This window comes from Camelus bactrianus, chromosome 15, assembly GCF_048773025.1.
Source record: "Camelus bactrianus isolate YW-2024 breed Bactrian camel chromosome 15, ASM4877302v1, whole genome shotgun sequence".
In the NCBI taxonomy this organism is placed as follows: Eukaryota; Metazoa; Chordata; class Mammalia; order Artiodactyla; family Camelidae; genus Camelus; species Camelus bactrianus.
Genome location: NC_133553.1, coordinates 64,970,131 through 64,988,552, shown reverse-complemented (window position 1 = coordinate 64,988,552; position 18,422 = coordinate 64,970,131). Strand labels below are relative to the sequence as shown.

Sequence of the window (18,422 nt, the reverse complement as noted above, 5' to 3'; positions counted from 1 at the left end):
AACACAAAAAACAACTGGTATTCTAAATGTTAACATATCTCCCATTAGACTCCGTGGGAAAAAAAAAAAGATTTCATAAAATTCTATTGGTTCTAACGTGACAAATTACTCTACTCAAAAAGCTAACTGGCCTAACATTTTCTTCTCAGTTAAAAGTAATCTTCAATAACGTGTACATTTATTGATAATCTGCACCTAAATTTTTGTGACTTACTCTACAACTCAAGGTTTTTGAACTGAAACCGTATGTATAAAATCACAACTGTCCAGGATGTTTCACCATGCCAAATCCTGTACATTTTTTACCTGGGTCTATAGTAAGAAAAATATGTTGTGTCAAAATTCCTTAAGCTTTTAAAAAATACATAAAATATAAAAACTGACCTTAACTGGTTCATTTTCTGTGGTCTCCAAAGCAGCAGCTTAAGATAGAAAATAACATAAGAATTCATGCAGATATATTTTATTTATCAAGATCCCACTTTATTCCACAATAGACTAAACAGTAGCTACATAAAAATGTATACAATGGGCAAAAGACTAGAGAATTTAAATAGGAAATAACTACAAAAGTTATACTGGCTTTTACATAGTACATTTAGTTTTATTTCTTATGAGAACAAAATTTCAGACTAATCAAGAGACAGGGTGAAGATCTGAATCATAGCATTCTTAATTTCACTTAACTATGACCCTGGTATTGAAAAAAAATATATGTGACACAAAATTAAATATCTTATTTTCTTAAAATTTAATTTTTTACCTTTAAATGTAAGAGAAGAAAATTTTTTACCTTTAAATGTAAGAGAAGAAAATAAAATTTCTATCAACCTACCTGAAATAGTTTCTTTAGCACCATTTTCAGTGACTTTGACTTCCACACTCGTCTTTATTTCAGAGTTTTCTGCATGAAATAGTCTACTTTAATAGTCTAGAAATACACACTAATAAAATTAAACTAATGAATCTATAAACAGGAAGATAAGCTAGTTTATTTTGTAATTTCAAGTCTTCCAGGCTGACTTGATTTAAGTCAAAGCTAATACAAGTTTTCCTTTGAAACACAAAACAATCCTTTTGAAGATTTTTAAGCAATGATTTCAAAATATACCTTGAATGTATACCAACAGGATTTAAAGAAAGCATTGAATGACAGCATTTCAAGCTTACCTGGTACAATCACAGGTTTACTGGCGTCTTTGTTTTTGACAATTCCAGTCTTTTTTACTTCCAGAGACTTCTTTCCACTAGATTTTGCTTTTAAAAGTAGAATCGAACCATTATTATAAGGTCTATTCAATCAATTAGCATGTTTCACACTATTAGTAAATGTAGCTTAACTTTATTATAAAAGCAGCTCTTTCCCACATATATATTTCCATTTATTTTCAGTATCTGTTTACCAGTAAGATTAAAAGTAAATTTAAACTGAAATACAATTTTTGTTGAGGGTCATTAACGATTCACAAATTTAAGTCCTCATATGGCAAAAGCATATCATAATTTCACAGGAAAAAAATCATAGTTTATAATTTCTACAAAAGTTCTTTAAAATTGCATTAGGCAATTGGAAAAATGTATTAATAAATGGTCATGTTAGTTTCAACATGTTATAATTTAGTGTTCCATTTCTTTATTGAGGGTACATTCTTATAACATCGAATGAAAACCTTCTTTAAAGTAACAAGTATCAGAGGAATTGTATAAGCTGGGGAAGGTAATATGAAGTGACAACTCTAAAATGAGGAAAACAAAGATTAAACAATTTGTAGGAGGGAGTGGCAGAGCAGTCTGTGATTATATAGCTGTCAAAAATGTTATCTGCAATGGCAGATACTCTCAAAGACCAAAGCATCAAAAAATAAAAGTCTTACGTGTGTCAGGTTTTAAATATCTAGGAAGTATCTACTAAACTTTTCAAGATGTTATTAGATACTACAAATTATATGAATTTAAAATTTGCTTTTGATATATTTACTAATTCTTCTAAGGCAACTTTAGAATAAACAATATAATCTCTCCTTTTCAACAGTCTTACCTGTTTTGAGTGAAGCTTTATTACCTTTAGCAGCTACTGTTACCACAGATTTTACAGAACCCGCTGATTTCCCTAAATCACAAAAGCTTGGTCAAAACTGGTTTATTTAACGAGTATCAACAATCCCCAAAGAACTTCATAAAGAATATTTTAAAGAGCAACAGACTGTATATTACTCAAAACATAAAACGCTGTCATCATCAGGACACAGGTCATTTGCTAAATTAGAAATGATAGTTTGTTAGGAAGAGAAACATCACTGCCGTAAGAATTCACCTCTCCATTGAGGTACTTAAAAATAGCCATTCGGGCAAGTTAAATAAATCTCCAAATGTGTGAATGAACTAGAAGCAAAATTACTAACTATAAGAATAGAAATAACCCCTTGATGCCTTTAATGGTTCCAAAAGCAGTTATATTTAGGGCCCCCCAGCCCATGCTTCCTTGGCTCCCAGCTGATCAAAAAGCATTTAAGAATACTACATATTGGTCAGGCCACATAAAGACTGGTTTTGACGTACTTCTAATGGGCTTTCTCTGAACAGGACTATTTAAGTTGCTCTGACGCTTCTTTGTACATGTGCATATATTACTGTTGCTTATAAAGACTGTAATCATCTAAGTGTCACTAAAAAGACTGCCAAAGAGCCAAAATCTTTTTCCTTCAGAGAACGACAGGAGGTTTAGCTCTGAAAATAAGGATTCCCAACAACTAGCAAGGTACTATGAGGAAAAACCCCCGGATAGAAGTCAGTAAATCCAAGTTAAATTCCAAGTAAGTAGTGAAGTCTAGGGAAATTTTACTGATTTCTGTGCACGTCTCCCCGTCTACAAACAAGAGTGGTAATTGTCCTAACAACCTAACATGACTTTTTGTGAGAATATGATTATGCTTTCAAAAAGTTATCAAACAAATAAAAAGAATTATTGACATCTACAAAAATCAGTTGTTTATAAAACCACCCTTTATATCTAAAGACAGATCTTAATTTTTGGTCAAAAAGAGAAAATACCAATCCTTACAGCTTGTCACTTAACTCGTCATTTCTTAGTCAATTCCAAGGTTTGTCACACAGCAGTAACCTCAGCCCCAGTAAGCCCTTAAGGTCTTTCACCACCACAAGCCAATTCATTTTACTATTTGTAACTGAGGACTAGTACTGAAGAAAAACTATCCAGAATTAATTTCTAACACTTAACGGTTTTAGCACCCGCTCCCCCAAATCTCCACCAATGACTCCCATAAACTTACTATTAAAGTAATGCTAAAGTGTTTGCTAAATAAATCTTCAAAACAAGTTTTCTAGCCACCCGACTCCCTCAGATTATTGCTTCTAAGAAACTACTATATGAAAATTACAGATCTGCCATTAACAACGATATCTGCTAGTTCAAGACTGCTCCCTTTCCTTTCTACCTTTATAAGGAAGACAATTTAATACACTGATCTCCATCCACTTAAGAAAATAATTAACCAGCATTGAGCAGAAATGGGAGGGAAAACAAAGGGGGATAATGCTAGGAGAAGAAAAAAAAAATTAACAATTACTTTGAAACCCACTATAGCCCATAAAAACTGCAAACAGAATATAATTTGCTCTAAGGTTACCTGGACTATTTTATAAAATTAAGCAAAGAGAAGACCTTAATAAAAGAGAAACAGGGAAATATCTCTCATATTCACCATGAGAAATAGTTTTCCAGTTAAATTATTTTGATAATTATTATAAGGAGAGAGCATTATCTACTAAACCCGCTTTCTCAAAATTTCTAGATGACTCTAAATTTCAAAGGTTAGTATATACTCAGCACACACTATGTCACGTGTAATCCAAGACTACTGACAAAAACTTCTTAAACAATTTAAAGTTAACTCATCTGCTTAGAATCCTAATACACACACACAAAAAATACCTGAAGATTTATTCATTTTGGCTGCAGATATCTTGGTTTGTCCAGTTTTAGCTAAAATAAGAAAAATATATTAATAATACATATAAATAACATCATTTAGACTTTCATTTAGACTTAGAAAAGAGCTAACTTAGCAATAATTTTGGAAAAAACACTGCAAGAAACATCCTTATACTCATCTTTGCATGCCCATGGAACTATAACCTATACATAAATTCTTAGACATGGACTTGCTGAGACAAAAGGACAGATTTAAATTTTAACAATTAAAATTAAATTGTCCTCCAACAAGGTTGTACCAATTAATGTCATCAATAGTACGTAAGACTGCGACTTCCCCATTTTCACACACAGTATGTGAGAAAAGTTATTAATCACTCCAATCTGAGATGGAAACTAGTATGATTTAATCTTTTCTTTGATTTTAAGTAAAATTATGTCAATTTTTATATGTGTAATTCATCTCTATTTCTTTGTGATCTGCCTATTCTTAATATTTGCTAATTTATCTTTTGGGTTATTGAGGTTTTTACATATTAAGAAAGTTAGCCTGTATTACAGAGGTAACAATTTTTAAGAAAACAGTTATGCAAAAATACTTGTACAAATATACTTTTCCTGTAGTCAATGTCTTCCTGATAGGGGAGGACTTTCTCATTGTGAAATTAAAAATAAACCAAAAAACCCTCCACATTTTCTTTCAACACTTTAAATTACCATCTATGTATCACATTAAATCTTTGATCTTGCTAATTTATTCTGATATTACAAGTGCATTACCTTTATAAAGAGGCTAGTCAGTTTAATGAATAATTGATCTTTTCCCTGCTAATATGAAATATTACCATAATGATTTGCTGATATTCCACGTTTGGAGGAATATCTAGAATCTCTTCTGTTTTACTGATCTTTTGTCTATTTATGCAGCTGTTTGATACTATATAAATCTTTAACTTTCTAATATATTTTAGTATCTCTCAGTACTAGTCTGTCCTAATTACTCTTCCTTTGCAGAATTTTCCTGTCTATCTATAAACTTTATAGTCAGCTTACAGAGTTTTAAAAAAATCTTACTTTAATTCAGTTGGTTTTTTTTACTAGGTTCCTAATATTTATGTTTTAATATAAGAAAAAAGGCATATTATAATAGAGCTTTTTATCCAATAATGAACTGTTTTCTTATTTAAGCCTTATTTTATGCCTCTTAGTATTTAAGTTTTCTTTTCATAGCTTTTACCTTTCTTATTATTGTATATAGAGTATTTTATTAGTATATAAATGGTTACTCTATTTATCTAATAAAGCAATTAAAACTTTTAAAGTATTTTAGAGAATTAAGATGGCTAATTATATTTAATAGCATTTCAACAGACTCTGTTGGGTTTTCCATCAAATAATGCAAATGATGTTTTATCGTACTTTCCATTTTGTATGCCTCTTGCTTGCAGTGTGCTGGGTAATGGCTACTAGTTTCAGAACAATATTTATGTTAACTCATAGATATGATGAATGGTATCCTTTGTTTTGTTCCCAACCTTAATGGGAACGCTTCTGCTGTTTTACTCTTAAGCATACTTTGGCTTTTGACGTGATGTATGTGTCTGTATGTATTTAAATCAAAGTATGTTACACAAACATGCTATCATATTAAGGAAGTAGTCATCTACTTTAAAGAATTTCGCACTTATATCTCTACTTAAGATAGTAAACTGAACTGACAGATGTCTTAGTTTTGAACCATCTTTGTATTTCTGATACGACCCCCTCTTGGGCATAGTACATTATTCATTTAATGTACTTCCAGATATTATATGCTAAAATTTTACTTAAAAACTTTACATCAAATGAAACTGATCTACAGCTTCAATTTACTATGATAGCTTTATCAGCATTTTAAACCATTTCTCTAACTTTTAATTTTGAGATTATTGTAAATTCACATGGCCTTCTAAGAAATAACAGGGAGAGATCCCATATACACTTTAAGGAGTTTCCTCTAATGTCAATATTTTGCATAACTAAGTAGTATATTGCAAATAGGAAATTGACATTGATACAATTTACACTCAAATTTCCCCAGGCTACATATGCTCAATGTATATTTAGTTCTATGAAATTCTATCATATATGTGAAGATTACTGTGACCACCAGTGAAGATACAGAACAGTTCCACCACAGGGGTCTTTCCTAGTACTCACTTACAGAAACAGCTACCTCCCTCCCTCCTCCTTCCTCAAGCCCTGACCACCACTGATTTGTTCTCTATCTCTTTAGTTTTATCATTTCAAGAATGTTATGTAAATGAAAGCTTACAATACATAAATTTTTTGATTGATTTTTTCAAACAGCATTATTTCTCTATAATCCAAGTTGTTACACGTATCAATAATTCATTCCTTTTTAATTGCTGAGTGGTAGGTATATACCATGGTTTGTCCATTCATTCACCCATTCACTCATTCTCACTGAGTCCTTAAATTTATCCCAGAAGAGACTTCATAATTAAACAGTACTAAATACTAATCACAAGCCTAATACAGGAGCCAATGCAGGTCCCTTCCACTAAAGCACAATAAATAATGTTTTCCTAGCACCATCTTGCAAGAAGATTCTAGTAAACTGACAAAATATACTCATTTGGAGGAGTATTAAAAGTAACAACTTACTAGCAGAGGCTGAAGTCACAGTTTCAACAGCTCTGGAAGCATCTGTATCTTTTCTATTAAAAGAAGAAAAACTTTAACACAGAATGAAATTCTAACTTCTAAAACTTCTAAAGATGCAACGCTTAAATATAAAAAAGTTTAAAATACTTCAACTTTAACAATGTCCCATTTAAACGGGAGTCACGGCGATAAAATGTATTAAAAATGTAGTTGTAAAAATAAAAATTTAATTCATATGCATATTCATTCTCACACAGGAAATCATGGATTTACTTACTTTAAAGTAGATGCAGCTGTTTTCTTTGAATCTGACATCTTTTTCTTCACCTCTTTGTTCTATGAAGGAAAAGTATTTTGAAGAATTTAGTTTCTTCCCTGATTATAAAAGGCTATTTAGAAAATACACAAAAGCATTAAGAAATATATACACACAAAAAAATCTAAAATTTTCCTGAAGAATAAATGCTAATTACCTTTTTCTATTTATAGATAAGATTAAAATATTTTCTTCAATTCATGATCATACAGTGTAATTTCACGTCCTGTCTTTCATCACTTATCTACATTTTCTTATCAGTATTTTCCAAACACATTATTCCAAACAGTGCTATAACATTTCTGATGTCTAACTGCTATCACCCTGGTCCAATCTACCCCCATCTTTTGCTTTAATTACTACAATAGCCTCGTAACAGTCTCTGCTTCTGTCCTTGCCTTTTCACCCACTCTCACTCCATTCTTAAGGTAGAACCAGATTGATGACGCCATTCCTAAACTCAAAAACTTTTCATCACACTCAGAGAAAAAGCCAATACGTCAGAGTTTACACCACACTCTCCACCCACTCTACCCACAAACCACCTATCCTTCTCTAGTTCTAATCCCAAGCACCCTTTATACTCCTCATACAAGCTACGTAGGCATGGACCTCAGAAGCCTTTTGCAGTTGCTGTTCCTTCTCTCTGGAATGCTCTCAATCCAGGGAACAGTTTGCTCACATATCACCTTTTCAATGAGACCTCCATCACTACCTTACTGAAAGTTGCACAGCTCTTCATTCCCCCACAAGAGCACTTCTGTTTTCCTTTTCTTGTTATTTTTCTCCACAGCACTTGTTGCTAACAGACATAGTATGTATGTACTTTTAATTTCCTTGTGGTCTTTCTCTTCTTCACTACTCTATCTCCAGTGCCTAAAATCATGCTTGACAATTAGTGAACATTCAATAAACATGTGTAAAATTGATCTGAACTTAAATTTTAATTGTCATGTTTTTTGTTTGTTTGGGGCATCCTTGCCATTTCCTTTTGTGCTATGTAGGATTTTATCCCAAATACCTTCCTCACTCCAATGGTTTAGAAGACATTCATCCTCCTACTTTTATTCTACTAATGGGTATCTTTAGTTTTAAAAGAAATTTGAAACTATTGATTTATTCTGTATAAATTTAAGAGCCCCTACCCCTTGGCTTACATGCCAATTTTAATAACATATTTTAGACCAAAATCATAGTTTTTAATTTTAATTGACCTTTTTTTTTTTTTTTTACAATTTATGTTATTTTATAAAGATATGACTGTTTAGACTTTATGGTTAAATGATTTCATTACTCATTACCAATCATTTTATGTCATAACTTCTCCACTTAAGTTCTTCATTTTTATAAAAGCACTATTTTAGGAAAGATATACAGATGAAATGTTCTCCAAGCTCATGCACGTCTGAGAATACTGTCCTAACACACAACTTAGGATCTGACTTGAAATGCATGTACTGAATTACAACTACTCAATCTTTTTCCTATTCAGTCTTGAGAATGTGTTGCTAGGCTATCTGAGGCTAGACTCTTCCTGTTTACATTTACACTTTCTGCCTTTTTTTTCCTGGATCACTATAGCTTGTACCTTTATAACTATGAAATTTAAAATATTCACCAGTATTTAAGTGGTGAGCTCCTTCTGGAATTCCAGTTATATGCAGGTGGGTCTCCTAGATGAAACCGTCATGCCCTTCCTCTTCATGATTTTACAATTTTTAACATTCCCTAATAAACTGAAAGCGCTAAGAAGGATGGAAGTACATTCACCTTGTTCATCACTACATCTTCTACAGAAACCACAATGCCTGACACATAACAGATGTTTAATAGTTTTTGAAATAAAATGAAATCAAACTCTCCTGAATTGGCTGTATCTCTTTGTTTTCTCTCTTTATCATTCACTGGATTTTCTGTAACTCTCGAACTATTGCTCACTGCTTCCCAGCACTGTTTATTTCCATGCAGTCTTCTTACATCTTAGCTGATTGCATGCTTTAGGTTTTAGATGTAATGTCCTGTTAATCTTGCTGAAGACCATTAAAAATTTTTAAATCTTTTTTTGGTTTGTTTTTGCAAAGGGTTGAGTTCAGCACTATTTTATAGTTGCAAAGGTTTTGTTTGTTGAAAAATCTGATTATACTTTTTTCTATATCAAGGGCTCTTGCTCCTTTAAGGAAAATTTTGTGAGTATAAACATGTGTCCATTTCTCTGGGAAAAAAAAAAATGCTTGCTTTCAGCAGATTATAGGTAGTGGTGATGGAGAGAGTAGCTCAAAAAAGGTTAAGAATTATTGTTAAGGACTGAGGTCTATGCTGACTTATAATTAAAGACAAGGTTATTGAGTTTGTCAGAGTTATGCAGACCCATATTTTAATCCTTCAGGCTTAAATACAGGGATGTGGGAAATTTTTACCTTTTCTCTAACATTTCATTATTGATGCCAAGAAGTAGCAAAATGAAGAGAATGTTCTATGAATCACAGCCAGTGTCAAAGGCAGTCCTAACATAAATATCAAATGTGAGTAGAAAAGTTTTGTTGCAGTTTTAACTATTTATGCCAAAATTAAGATAGAGACCAAGAAAACTATAGCACTGCCCTTTTTTCTCCTCATTTGAATTTTTAGCCTATTTTGTGCTTTCTCTGATAGGACAACTTGATGTCTTCCCCTGTGATAACAGGCCAAAGAAGACTGTCCACATACTCCTACCCTGAAAAAGCCATAACCAGAGTTCTGCAGGGGGTCCCCTCTAGTCAATCCCGAGGCATTTTGCTCTATCACAACAGAGAAGTCATGAGTTAGCCCTCTGAGGCTTCTTCAATTCAGCACCATCCAAACCATATTTAATTGAAGAACATCAATGTTTTGGACAGATAGGTGACATGTTTTCATGTTCCCAGTGCTAGTACTCACCCCATTCATTACTATGAAAATCAAAGTAGTAAATACGACTGGGCTATTCGACTTAAGTTGCTGCCTTACCAACCTTATAAAGAAGTCATCTAAGAGAATTATTTTAATATGTTTGAAATACTCTAATACCCTAAATGTATCCTTACTCGCCTATTTTCCCATATTAAACTTCTTAGAATTAAAGAAGACCAATCTCCCCAGTTCTCCACATTTAATGATCAGCCAGGTCTTGCTTGAGAATCACTGGTATAAGCAATTTCTCCTTTCTATTCTGGGTTACTAATCTACCCCCAAACCGTTACTATTACTATAATAGTCTGGTTGGCTAGCTGAGTCTTCTAAATGGACTCCAGTGATCTTTTCTCTTCTCTATTTTAATCAATCTAAGCTTTCTTTGCCTTCAGTCATTTACCCAACTAATTCATTCCGCAAATCACTTCCTAATGAATCTTTCTAATCCATCCATTTCGTTGTGTCCCAGCCTTGTTAAAAACCTGTAATTAACATTTAACTGTCTACAGGATAAAGTTTAAATTCTTAAATTATGCATTCAATTCCTGCTTCCCCTTACCCCCCTCTGCAACTAGAGGTAGCTATGTGTCACAGTTCTAGTAAATCAAATATAGGTAAAAGTTGCTGGGGAACTTCTTCTTCTGGGGGAGGGGTGGAGGTGGGGAGAATCCATTCTGTTCTTTTCATTCCTTTTTTCTGTTTAGAAGTCAGAAATAATGCCAGAAGATACAGCAACCATCTTATGATGAGGTTGAAAAGTACATGCTAAAGATAGTGGAGCACAAAAAAAAAAAGGCTGGGTTCCTGAAGATATTTTGGAGTTGCTGTACCAGTATTGGACCACCTATCTGCAAATTTCCTGTTATAAGATAAATAAACCTCTTATTTGTTTAATATACCACTGGTGAAGTCTTCTGTTAGTTGGAAATGAAAGAAATTCTTAATTGTAATAACTAGGGTCACCATTTAATTCATATTCAAATCAGGACAATGGGACAATGGGATGGGCATGTACATAGTAAGTGTTAATAAACTAGGATGATGGGTTACTCTAGTAGTAACTAATCAGAAAACATAAGAAATACAAAAAATAAAACTCCTTTCTCTAATCATGACTGAAATACTGTTTATGATATATACAAATAAATGTAAGTAAGAAGTAAATGTAACACCTCCTCCAAAATGTACATTATGGAAACGTAACAAAAGAATGTTATAGAAAAAAATACAGAACTTTCTGAGGGACACTAAATGAAATCTAAGTAAATGGAGAGATAAGCTATGTTTTTGGACAGAAAGACTCAGTATTGTAAAGACAAATTCAATATAGTATCAATTAAACTTCCAGTAAGATTTTTTCAGTAAACTTAACCTGATTCTAAAACTAATAGGCAGGAATAAATTTCAAGATTAACCAAAATAAATTTAATATAAAGAAAAAGGATCCTATTAGAAAAATAGGCAAATATTATAAAGTTGTAATTGTTAATAATAACTGAAACCACACAGGATTCATACAAAAATAAACAGACTGAAACAGATCTGTGTGTATAGGGTGACTTATACACATAAAGACAGCTTTTCAAATCAACGAGGAAGTACAAATTAATGGTGTTGGGTCAACTGGTTACCCATTTTGGAAACAGTAGTCATCCCACACATAGTATCACCTATCATAGACTTAAAAAATAATGGAGGGAAGGGTACAGCTGAGAGGTAGATTGTGTGCCTAGCAGGCACAAGGTCCTGAGTTCAATCCCCAGTGCTGCCATTTAAAAAACAAACAAACAAATAAATAAATAAATAAATAAATAAATAAATAAATAAATAAATAAAGGAGGAAGGAAGCAGTATCTTTCTGGCACTGGTGTAAAGAAGATATTCTAAAATAAGACAAAAGAAAAAAAGCAAAAGCCATTAGGAGGAATAAAACAATAAACTTGAGTGCACTGAAATTTAAAACTTTATACATGCATACATACAAGTAAGACTAAAAGAAAATACTTCTCATGCATAATACAAAATTAGTATCTAGGGTATTGAACACCTTCAGACAAAATATTTTTAAAAAGGAAAATAACCCAAAACAAAAATGTGAGGTCTACACAACTCACTAAAACAGTAATAGAAATAACTAATAATCATATTGAAAGATGCTGAAGTTCAATATACTCAGGAAAATGCAACTTAAAACTAGATATCATTTTTTACATGCCAGAATTTAAAACTTAATATTAAAGATTTTAGTATTATGATGTCATTGATAATACAGAAACACCAGTACTCACACATATTATCAGACTGTAAATTATAACAGCTATATAACCGGCAGTCTGATATTACTTACTTCTGGATATCCTATAACCCAGCAATTCCACTGTAGATATCGCCTTAAAAAACACTATCATAAATGTGTACAAAGGCCTGTGAAAGCCATACACAAGGAAGTTAACTAAAGTCCTGCTTACAATAATGAAAAATTAGGAACAACCTAAATATCAATCTATAAGGAACTGGCAAAATACCTGTAGTATATTCATACAAAGTAGTAACACACAGAACTTTAAAAGAATGATGAAAATCTGTATGTACTAACATGGTTTGACCTCCAAATCAAATAACTGAATGAAAAATGTGTGCTTCAAAGCAGGCATTCTTCAGCAAAGAAGAAAATAAAATAAAAAGAACACACAAACACAAAGCAAAACTTAGTGGAGATTTTAAAGCACTTTTATAAACATTATCTATGGATAAATAAACTAAAGCATAGAAAATTATCTACAAAGAGAAAACTCATAAACATTGATACTTCTAAAGAAGTAAAAGGCCCAAAGGAATATATACTCTACGATTCTGTTTATACAAGGTTCAAAACAGGGAAAATTCAACTATGGTATTAGAAGCCAAATTGGGGTTACTATGAGGCAGAAGAGAAGGTGTGAGGATTCAGAAAAATGCAAGGGGCTTCCAAGATATTGTTAATGCTATAGTCTGTGACCTAGGTAGAGGTTTCATAGACGTCTATTAATTCTGTTAAGTATTTTCTCCTAGTCTGTTGCTTATCATTTAATGGTAATGTTTTTAGTGCAATATATATATATACACAAAGAAGTTGCTAAGTTCAGTGTATCTGAATTTATACACAATCTGCGGAGTGAACATTTGTGTTTTATACATTTTTCTGTATGTGCCATACTTTTAAAAGTTAAACTGATCAACAACAAACCATATAAGATCTAAATCCAGTTTACCTGTGATTTTTTCTTTCCTGGAACACATATTTTCACACTTTTCCCTTTTATCAGAAGAGGTGTTGTCTCAATGTACTTCATGACTGCAGTAATTGCCTCTTTAAATTCCATTTCTAAGTAAGCCTAAAATAAAAAGTATTCCATTTTTAGTCAATAATCTACTTTAAAATTCTCTGTATAGCATTTCTTTGTGGAACATAAAACTATGAAATTGCCTCAAGTCCTGGTTGCTTTTACCTCTTTTTGTTTTGCTAAAGTGTACTCTGATCTTTAGGATGCTTTCACATAAGAAACAGATATTTAACCTTACAGATATTAACCTTACATCACCAAGGTAAGAGGGAAGCAGTGGTCCATGGCAGGATCATGGAACAATAAAAAATGGGAAGGCAAGGCTCACTACAAAATCAGAGAGAAGGCAGGATCGGATCTGTTCTAGATGCTGTAAGTTTGACATTTTTAAGACTTCTTGCAACAAAGAAAACAATACTAACTATGTTCTCTTGTCTTATCTCACAATTTTATGTTCTGCTTAGTCTAAGGTTCGTAGTTTTGGTGAACTTTTAATTATGTGAGTTACAGGAATAAAGCTATGTAAAAAATACCGTACAAACAAAATCATTTTTTCACCATGACGTTACTGGTGTACTAAGGCAATGGATGGCAAACTATGGCCTGCCACTTGTTTTCATAAATAGTTATTTTTGAACACATCCATGCTCATTTCATTTATATACTATCTATATGACTGCATTTGTACTTACAATGGCAGAGCTGAGTAGCTGAAACCCTATGACATGCAAAGCCTAAAATATTATCCGACCCTTCACTGAAAAAGTGTGCTGTTCTAAAGGATATAAATCAATATTTTGGGACCTTGTTAATTCAAATCCAAACATTTACATAACTCTCAATTAACAAGTATATATGTAGTAAAAGCAGCTAAAAGATCCAACAACAGTCTTTATAAAATAGTGACTTTGTATGAATTTATAGAACAGACTAAATGACTCACCTCCTTTCTATATGGAACAACCAGGACATCATTAACTTTTCCAAATGGTTGAAATAGTTTTCTAATATCTTCTTCAGTACAGCCATCCTCTGGTAATTCAGATATAAGAAGAGCGGAACCATAATGCAAAGACTGGTCTTTCCGAAGCTATTTTTGGGATGAAAGAAAAGTAAACCAAATTAAGTGACAAAGTACAGTCACAATAATTCCCAAAATAATTTCTTCCATCATTAAATTCAGTCCTTTAAAGTCTTTTCTAAATATTTCAGCACATTTATTAAAAATTTTAAATGCTACAGAAAAGTGGTAAGTATATTTTATATTTTACCATTCAAACCCAACAGTGGTCAGTTTATAGGTAACCAATCACAGAAGCTCTTTTCTGTTTAGAAGCATTTTGTACCAAATAAGACCTGTGAAATGGTCCACAACTATTAAAGAGTATTTTCCTATATGAGTCTGCATGGCACATCAATAATGAAGCTGAAATTACAGCTTTGTTCATTCCGTGTTCTAATAATTAAAAATCGTATCTAGATAGGAATGATATTTTAAAGGATTAATATACACTACATACAATTTAAATATACTTCAGTGTCAAATTTACCACCTATGTTAAAAATTGACTCAAAACAAAAAAAAACAAAAAAAAAACTTTTAAAAGGTTCCACTGCCACCATCTAGAAGTCTAGAAACAAAATGAAAGAATGTTACAGAGTAATTCAGCCTGTTTAATTTCCTGTATTCAACATTTCTTCTTAATGCTCTTCAAAATCCTGTAATTGCAGACTGATTTTAAATTCTTTGGGTCAGGGAACTGTAGTTGTTGAAAGTTAAGACAGTGTTAAGAACAATGTATATATACCTAAAATACTTGAAGACTTGTTAATATTACAATACACTAAACATTTGCTAATCTTGCCTATGAGGAGTTACTCTGATACTTTCAGGATGCTTTATATTTTATTTGCTATAATAGTAATTTAATTAACATATACAATAAAACAATGCCATCAAAATACACCAATAAATCAGTACCCAGAAGACAGACTAGTATTCTACACTAGACAACAAAGTATTTGACTTCTGAACTGTACTGCAAAAGTATAAAACAGCTTAAAAATGATCAATTCTCAGCAGAGGATCTTACAGCTTACTAACAAAGATTATAAAAGCTCACTAATGCTACTGATTACATCCACTTCCCCAACCAGAGAGCAAAACTCATCACACGGATCTCCTTGTGTGGCTAGCCAAAAACACCAAACCATCAAAATTCTCACTTTGGATGTACCAAATGCGAAACCTCTAGGATTTGTAAACCAGAAGACTGTAATTACTGGACTTTTATTATATTCAGAAGAGGAACCAATAAAAATATCCCATATCACCATAATTTAACAAGTCACGATTTTAAACTTTCGGAAATACGAAAATAAAAAATTCAGAACAACTTTGTTTTCTCTGTCATATTAACAAATGCACGCACACACTTGCACTAACAAAGAACTACTGACCTTACGTTGCAGAGAAACAGCTTTATCAGACACCTGTTTACTTTCTGGTGAGGTTTCATCTTCAAGATCCTTTAATTTGTAACGAGTACAATGTCCTCCTATACTTGAATCACTCTTTGTACAGCTTGTAGATTTAACTAATGGCTTTGATCCACTGCCAGTTTTAAGTTTTTGTGCTGGTGAGTGTCCTTTTTCAACTGCTTCAAGATGTTTCTGTTTATTGAATTCTGACCCATGCCCAGATCGTTGTACTACATCTTCTAATGCTTTTTTTCTATCTAGTAAAAAAGCACATAAATACAACTTCAGTTGAAAACAACTTAAGGTAAGAAACATCTCATCACATTATTAAAAAAAAGAATAATCTCTCAACAGCCCAAATAATAACACTGAGCCATTGTTAGGCCTAACAGGTAGCAGATACACACAAAAACATTATAGTCTTTAATTCTTCACTCATAAGACTTTTACTTGAAGATCCCTTATTCAGTGAGCTTCTCTTATACCAGTGGTCCTCAAACTTTTGCTTTTCGGTATCCCTTTATACTATTAAAATTGAGGACTCCAAAGAGCTTTTGTTTGTGTTAAATTTGATCAATATTTACCATATAAGAAATTAAAACAATGTAAAAAATATTAGTTCATTTAATAATAATAAACTCCTGTGTTAACATAAATAATATATTTTTATGAAAAACAGCATTAATTCCAAAGCAAAAATTAGTTAGATGAGTAGCACCACTGTATATTTCCCAAACACTTTAATGTTGGGCTTAAAAGAAAACATCAGAATTCTCATATCTGCTTCTGCATCCAATCTGCTGGATATATTATTTTGGTTGTAATATTTAAAGAAAAGATCTTAGGAAAAAATTATATAAGAGCTATTTCTGGAAAGGTCACTAAACCAATATTAAAACATAGGGTGAAAATATGTATGACTTTAAAATGTTTTAAGTTAATTCATGGAATAGCAAGTCTATAATCATTACTAAGGCAAACCTAAATGTTTGTATATTCCTGGTTTTTAAGTTTGCTGGATGGATAGATACAATCTCCCACATTTCTTCTGATACTTGATGAAGGGAAGAGGAATGGAGTAGGTTGGGATGTAGGTAAGATTTCATATGGCAATTCTAAAATTTAATAAAATAGAACATTTCATTTTTTAAAAACCTTAAGTTTTTAAAGGTGAGGCAAATATCTCAAAATGTCAACTAAAAAAAAATTCTTGACAGTCGTATATAAGTCACCATTTCAATCTTAATAGAAATATGGAAATAAAAAATTCAAACAAAAAACTAAAAAAGTTTAGTCAAAATAAGCATTCACAACCGTAAGTGTACCTGATGATCTCACTGATCTCCTTGATATCTTTTCAGGGCTAACTGAGCGATAGCATTTTGGACTAACTCTAAATGGATTTCTCATTCGATATGGTGAACGGGATCTGGATCTGTATCTAGGTACAAAATGATGGCAAATTCTTGGACTTCGACTTCTTGCTCTATACATATAATGCATTGGGCTTCGAGATCGATGGAACCTGTGACTTGAGCTTGATCTCCTAGACCGTCTAGGACTGGGGGAATGAGACCGTCTTCTTGGAGTTTCATTTTCTTTTCTATTGCCTTCATTTCTACAAAGTGTGGGGGAAAAAACCACAAGATTCACCAATTTAATGTAAACTTAAATTTACATTAAATGACAGATTTACCTTCTTAAAAACAAACTATTAACAATGCCAATATTTATTTAAAGTAAAAACCTGTTATGATGCAATATAGCCTTGCAGATGAATAAGAAACAATCAGAGCAGATAACCCCTCTAATTGCTTAGACCCCTCTGTTTTAATAATTTACAAAAGAATATCATCAATTTCTTGCACTTTTCCTATACCACTATTATATCCAATTATGTTTTGAAAATATTAAGTTACATAAAGAATTTAGGGGGAAAAAAGAATTTAGGGAATGACATATAAAAAAAAGTTTTTCAACAATTTTTCCTCAAAGATTATGCCATCCACAAACACTTCTTTGACTGCTGTACTTATATGTGTGTGTGTGTATATATACGCACACAGTGAATAGGGAACCCTATCCCCAGGGGACACAAAGCTTAATAAAGCCATTCCCAGCTTTCAAGGCATTTATAATCTAGGATCCCACAAACATAAAATAATGTTAAAAGTATAAAATATTTTCAGAAAAGACTAAAAAAAAAAAAACAAAACTTCACAGACAGGAGCTATCACATTTAAGCTGGAGTAATTAAAGAAAGAGTCATAGAAATGTTTACATTTACCTGCTGTTTTAAAGTAAAAATGGTCAAAATAAGACCCTATTCAAAATAGTACTTAAAAAAAAAACTACTTATTTACTTTTAAAAGAAAATTAAGCTTCAATAATACCACTATTTAAAAAAAGTCAACTACCTTCTTGACGGGAGGATCTCAGGATTCCAATCAGGATACCTAATTTTGAGAATAAACAGTAGTAAGGAATAGTTAAAATAAGATTATGAAGCTCAATTAATCTTTCCCTGCAACATATCTAGAGGGCTGTTCAAAACCAAAGTTAAAATAACATTATTTATTAGTATATTAAAATATGAAAATTGTCTTCGAAGTAAAATATTCTGAGTGTCTAACTCAGTAAATAATCCAAGTATTACGTTAGTATTATTCAGGGAAAGGAAACACATTCCTCATACTTTAAGACCTCAATATTCATTTAGGTAAAACAGACAGTACACATGAAAGTGTTAAGAGGT

General features: G+C 32.0%; 1 protein-coding gene across 7 annotated transcripts in view; it reads right to left on the bottom strand.

The window, feature by feature from the left end:
* Positions 1–18,422, bottom strand: part of ZNF638 (zinc finger protein 638) — a 109,073-nt gene that overhangs the window by 25,101 nt on the left and 65,550 nt on the right. For all 7 annotated transcript variants that reach the window (XM_074341289.1, XM_074341292.1, XM_074341290.1 and 4 more), the window contains exons 4-15: positions 18,085–18,123; positions 16,993–17,285; positions 15,647–15,924; positions 14,130–14,276; positions 13,115–13,237; positions 6,897–6,955; positions 6,620–6,672; positions 3,953–4,003; positions 2,039–2,110; positions 1,171–1,257; positions 836–904; positions 385–422 (exon numbers count right to left, since the gene is read on the bottom strand). In XM_074341289.1, the coding sequence (XP_074197390.1) occupies positions 385–422; positions 836–904; positions 1,171–1,257; positions 2,039–2,110; positions 3,953–4,003; positions 6,620–6,672; positions 6,897–6,955; positions 13,115–13,237; positions 14,130–14,276; positions 15,647–15,924; positions 16,993–17,285; positions 18,085–18,123 (1,309 nt within the window). The remainder of the gene's footprint in view (positions 1–384; positions 423–835; positions 905–1,170; positions 1,258–2,038; positions 2,111–3,952; positions 4,004–6,619; positions 6,673–6,896; positions 6,956–13,114; positions 13,238–14,129; positions 14,277–15,646; positions 15,925–16,992; positions 17,286–18,084; positions 18,124–18,422) is intronic.